The following is a 5,847-nucleotide window of genomic DNA, read 5'->3' on the forward strand; positions in this document are numbered from 1 at the left end:
TAATAGAAGAAGAAAAAAAGATGAGACTATTATTGTTGTTGTTGTTGTTGATTTCTCACACTCATTCCTCCTGCAGTTTGAGAGAGAAATAATCCTGAACTTGTCTTAACTGATGAATTCAGAAGTTTTAAATAGTGAACTGATGGATTTAAACCTGACAGCTTTAACAGGTGAACAGTATTGGTTTGAATTCTGCCTGGAAACATGTGACTGTGTGTGTGTGTGTGTGTGGTGCAGGATTGGTGTGTGTGTGTGTGTAGAGTAGAGCTGCTTCACCCACACTTTCCTCAGTAAGAGAACACACTCAGAGAGGAACAATGTCGGAGCTGCTGAGAATACTGCTCCTCTTACTGCCTGCCATCCTGCACACAGCAAGTGAGTATTAGATCAGCTGCTGAGGTTAGGCTGTGTTAAAGAAAACACCACCTGTGCTCTGTTAAAGAAAAGAAAAGAAAAGAAAAGAAAAGAAAAGAAAAGAAAAGAAAAGAAAAGAAAAGAAAGGAAACAGACAAAGAAACAAAAAAGAAGCTCGTGTTTAGAAGGATGCAGTTTAAATTTTAATTAATCTAAATTACAATTAAATTTATCAGAGGATTATTACAGAACTGCAGATTTATTTATTTAGTGTTTAAAGGCAGGTTTAAGCTCAGAATTAGTTTTTAAAATAAACATTAAAATCGATTTAAAATAGACGCTGTATTACTCTCAGTTTTAGCAGTGAAATAAAGCTTTGGTGTTATTTTTCTCTCAGATGGGCATTCCGAGGCAACGGAATATTGGTGCTTCTGGAGCGCTGATGATCTCAGTGACATGGAGCTAATAGATTCTTACATCTTCAATAAGATCAAATATGCAGAGTATAACAGCACTGTGGGGAAGTATGTGGGATACACTGCACACGGCATCTATAACGCAGAGAGATGGAACAATGACACTGCAGGGCTGGAATCGCGGAAAGCCGATCTGGAAAGTTACTGTAAGCACAATGCTCGGCTTTACTACAGCAACGTCCTCAGTAAAGCAGGTGAGATTATTTGTGAACCTCAAAACTTTAATTCTGTAATATTTCCAGTATTTCCTCATTCTGCAGCAGATTTATCTTTATTTGGCAGTGGTTTATTTACTCATATTAAAATACAGAGTATATAATATACACTGAGCTGCTCTTCTCTAGCTGATTAGATACCAAATTAAATTCAGTGTCTAAAATTATTATTATTATTATTATTATTATTATTATTATTATTATTATTATTATTATTATTATTTTATAATGAATGACTCTCAGCTGTAAGTTGATGATGTTGTGGTTTAATTGTGCAGTTGAGCCTCAGGTTGAGGTCACTTTGGTAAAGAAGTCAGATGGCACTCACCCAGCCAGGCTGATGTGCAGCGCTTACAGCTTTTACCCCCCAAACATTGAGGTGACCTGGCTGAGAAACGGGAAAGAGATTGAGGGAGGTGTAACGTCCACTGAGGAGATGGCTGATGGAGACTGGTACTATCAGATCCACTCACATCTGGAGTACATGCCTGAATCTGGAGAGGAGATCTCCTGTGTGGTGCAACACGCCAGCTTCCAAAAGCCCATGGTCTATAAGTGGGGTGAGTCTGATCATCACAGTCAGATCTAAATATCTGAGTCCACTGTCATGAACTGAGCTTAAAAAAAAACAAAAATTGAGAGATCCTGTTTCACTCACATCATAACTCATCTTTCAAAACTTGGTGTTCAGTCAACAACAATAAGCAATGAGTGAAAAAAAATATATAATCATCAAATAAAATTTATTCTGGGTTTTTTTCATAGCTGAAAGTAAAAGTAGTTCTTAGACTGTTGCATAAAAATGCTATTCCATAGCGCTTAGTGCTGCTATTAACTGCTATTACAGTATATGAGTTATTTTTGTAATCTATCTATATAAACCCCTTTCTGTCTCAGATCCCTCGATGTCTGAACCTGATAAGAGTAAGATTGCTATCGGGGCTTCAGGGCTGGTGTTGGGGATCGTGCTTTCAGCTGCTGGATTCATCTACTACAGGAAGAAATGCTCAGGTCAGTGGAAGATTGCAGGAAATCTACAAACAGAAACGTGTATTAGGACATCTGTGTATTTGTTATTAAAATTGAAGTGCTATTAATAATTAATATTTAACCTTGCTACCTGATATTCATCCTTCTGCTTTATTTCTGATTTGTGTTCACAGGACGGATCCTGGTGCCGACATAAACACAGGCATCATTTGAAGTTGACATGTTGGTTTCAGCTTCATTCCCCATATTGGATGGAGTTAATTTACCCATAATGCTCACTGTTTAGCTACAGTTAAGCTGAAATGTGATGATTTTAAGCTCACACATGTGATGTTAATTTTTACAGGTCTGTGAGCAGAGAAACACTGGAGTGTTTGCTGAAATCGCTTTATCTGTTAAACATCTGCTTTATTCCGAACAATTAGAACCTGCTGAGAAATGAGCATTTCATAATATGTGCATCTGCATCTGTATTATCACTTTCCTTAATGTAAGACCAGCTTTCTGTCAGATTTTGCTGAAACTGATGTTAAATATCTTGATTATAGGCTTTATAAGAGTTCTTGAGTAGAAATTTGGCAAACTGAGCTTAGATACTACATTCAGCTTAAAAATGTATAAATTAATTCCTTATAATGCATCTGAAAGTTATGAAATAATTAATTACTATTACAGAAGTAAATGTAGTCTTGTAAAATTTTCATTATTAAATCATTAGCGCCCCCTACAGTCTATTTTAACCTGGATCACTTCCTCAGTTTTAGTGATGCTGTTTATTACGATTCAATACTAACAGTTATCTGTAAATTTCTGGTTTTGTATCATCAGTCACTTAAATTTCATTTTAATGGTAAGAACTGGATTGATTTTTGATTCTGTATGGATGCTGACTCTTAATCACTGGCTTCCAGTAAGCTACAGAATTGACTTTAAAGCATTGCTGCTGGTGTACAAATCTCTAAATGGTACAGGGCCCAATTACCTGTCTGATATGTTGCAGCGGCCTAACCCAATCAGATCTACCAGATCGCAGCAGCAAAATTTACTGGTAAAACCTGTTGTTAAAACAAAGTGTGGTGAAGCAGCTTTTAGCTACTATGCAGTACAGCTATGGAACCAACTGCCAGAGGACATCAAAAATGCTCCTGCTGTTGGCAGCTTCAAATCTAGACTAAAGACCAAGCTGTTCTCAGATGCTTTCTGCTAACTGATAAATATCATCATCTTTACGTTTTAAACTTTACTTAACTTTTACAGTCTTTGTATGTTTTAAACTTTACTTAACTTTTATTCTATTTTATTCTGCTGTTTTTTTACTGAACTTTTACTTCATTTTATTATTTTATTTCTACTATTGTTTAATTCTTCTTTTTTTCTCTCTTCTTCCCCCTTTATTTTATGTAATTTTATTTTCTATTGTTTACTGTTTTGCCTTTACCTCTGTAAAGCACATTGAACTGCCACTGTGTATGAAATGTGCTATATAAATAAACTTGCCTTGCCTTGCCTTAATAAACTTTTGGTTGTAAAAGAAATTGATGTAAAATTTTCTTAACAGTAAATGGCATTCTATTCATAAATATCATTAGACAAATTTATATACGTTGCATTATATAGCTGATGAAATTAACACAGTTCTTATGAGTAAACTTTTAATCCTGCTGTATTTCTGTGGCGTCATTACAACTGGATTATACATTATGAACTTAATTCAAGCTGAAGTGGAGAATCAGGTCCTGTTTGGGGTCGGGAGCTTCACTTCCTCTGGAAAAAAAAAAAAAGCAATGCACAAATAATAATAATAAGAATGAAATGAATTTAAAAGTGAAATGGTTTTCAGTGTGATGGATCATTTTGAGTTTATAAGATGATGCTTTTAATCAGGAGAGTCATTCAGCTGATTCTAAAATGTGTTCTTTAGCTTTGAAAAAACTCCGAACTGAAATATTGCCATTATTTTTTTATCTGCAACACCAGAAAATATACACAATGATTTGATTTACTGTCTACTTTCTATAACAGTACATTTATTATTCTGTCAGAAAATTTTAATCATGTAAGCAAAGCATAATGTTACATTACAGGAATTTATCAGACACTCTTAACCAGAGCAGCATACAACGTACCATGAGCAGCCTGGGGAGCAGTTGGAGATTAGGTGACTTATTGGTCCAGGGAACCAAACCAGTAACCTTTTATTCCCAAAGCTGCTTCTCTAACCATTAGGCCATGGCTTCCCAATATAAATAAAGCACAGAGGTGACCAGCTGAGAGTTGTGTGATATTTACAGGTCTATCTGTGACTTCCTTTCAGTCATGGGATTTGACCTCATACACGGTGGTGTAGTGGTTAGCACTGTCACCTCACAGCAAGAAGGTCCTGGATTTGAGCCCCATGGCCGGCGAGGGCCTTTCTGTGCGGAGTTTGCATGTTCTCCCCGTGTCCGCGTGGGTTTCCTCTGGGTGCTCCGGTTTCCCCCACAGTCCAAAGACATGCAGGTTAGGTTAACTGGTGACTCTAAATTGACCGTAGGTGTGAATGTGAGTGTGAATGGTTGTCTGTGTCTATGTGTCAGCCCTGTGATGACCTGGCGACTTGTCCAGGGTGTACCCCGCCTTTCACCCGTAGTCAGCTGGGATAGGCTCCAGCTCGCCTGCGACCCTGTAGAACAGGATAAAACGGCTACAGATAATGAGATGAGATGTGGAGTTTCAGCTGTGAGTGAAAGGTATAAACTGTATTATAGTTATCAAATCTGGAACAGGATTCCACCCTGGTCAGAGATGTATAAAGTACTGGAGTAGAGGAGTGGAGTAGAAGTACAAGTACTATATCAAAAAAGTGACTTGAGTAGAAGTTGAAGTATTCTTTAAACACCATACTTAAGTGGAAGTACTAAAGTATTCAAAATGTTTTGTACTTAAGTACTGCAAGTAGAAGTATTTTAAAAATTACTACTCAAGTACTGAAAGTAAAAGTACACGTATTTTGTATATTAAAGAAAGCAGTCAAAAGTTTGAATATCATATTGTTTATGTTATTTCAAACATTTAAAGTTAAGGGCACAATTTCTTTGGCTGAAGCAGCAGTACAAGGACATAAAAGGCCATACAAGTGTTTATGAAAAAAAAAAAAGACTATTAAAACATCTCAAAGGCTAGAGGGGTATTCCAAGAATACGGCTAAGTGACAAACCTGGGTAAGTTAAGCCGAATGGTAAACCTTATAATAGAACAGCCTGGAAGCATCATTCTCACAAAGCCAAAGGGCTCTTCCATCATCAGGTTAACCACTGCGTCCAGGTTAACTTTCTCAGGTTTGTCTCTTAATCAACTACTTGGAATAGCCCCCAGTAGGCCACATACAAGTATTTCTCATGTAAAAACACACAAGTAGAGCACCTTACAACACTGAGCTCTTTGTAAACAAAAATAGATCCCCCCACAGCATCCCTCCCTTCTCTTCCCTGCTTGTGCTTTTTTCCCCTCCACAGTGTATTCTCTTCTTAAACTGGTATGCATAAAGCAGTCAGTTAGGGAGTTAGAAATCTTTTGTTTAATCTCAAAAGTAGTTGGTTTTCAAAATTGGAGTCATTCAGTCTCGCTCTTCTTTGGCTAAAGACTAATCCTGCGATACTAAAAAGCCTCTCACAGGCTGCTGATGCTGGAAGGGGTGTGTTTAACCTAACAGACATCTTACACACAGCTGGAAAAGACTTGAGCAAGTCCATGTTATCTGCTGAACAGGACAAGTACGCATCTAGCTGTTTGGCGCCATCTTGTGCCTTTGAACCCCTCATGCCAGAAAAAAA

General features: G+C 37.2%; 1 protein-coding gene across 1 annotated transcript; it reads left to right on the plus strand.

Moving 5' to 3' along the window:
- Nucleotides 1–238: 238 nt before the first annotated feature.
- Nucleotides 239–3,570, plus strand: LOC132892757 (H-2 class II histocompatibility antigen, E-S beta chain-like). The gene is made up of 4 exons (XM_060931121.1): nt 239–375; nt 752–1,024; nt 1,324–1,605; nt 1,943–3,570. The coding sequence occupies exons 1-4, from the start codon at nt 318–320 to the stop codon at nt 2,140–2,142; spliced, it is 813 nt and encodes a 270-aa protein (XP_060787104.1). The 5' UTR covers nt 239–317; the 3' UTR covers nt 2,143–3,570.
- The last annotated feature ends 2,277 nt before the right edge of the window (nt 3,571–5,847 follow it).

The sequence above is a fragment of the Neoarius graeffei genome, chromosome 10 (genome assembly GCF_027579695.1).
Source record: "Neoarius graeffei isolate fNeoGra1 chromosome 10, fNeoGra1.pri, whole genome shotgun sequence".
In the NCBI taxonomy this organism is placed as follows: Eukaryota; Metazoa; Chordata; class Actinopteri; order Siluriformes; family Ariidae; genus Neoarius; species Neoarius graeffei.

What these genes read in the sequence shown, in the direction of transcription:
- LOC132892757 (XM_060931121.1), top strand. Translation starts at nt 318, where the DNA reads ATGTCGGAGCTGCTGAGAATACTGCTCCTCTTACTGCCTGCCATCCTG. An exon ending in TGCCATCCTGCACACAGCAA is followed by an intron (nt 376 to 751) that starts GTGAGTATTAGA and finishes TTTTTCTCTCAG; the next exon opens with ATGGGCATTCCGAGGCAACG. An exon ending in CAACGTCCTCAGTAAAGCAG is followed by an intron (nt 1,025 to 1,323) that starts GTGAGATTATTT and finishes TTAATTGTGCAG; the next exon opens with TTGAGCCTCAGGTTGAGGTC.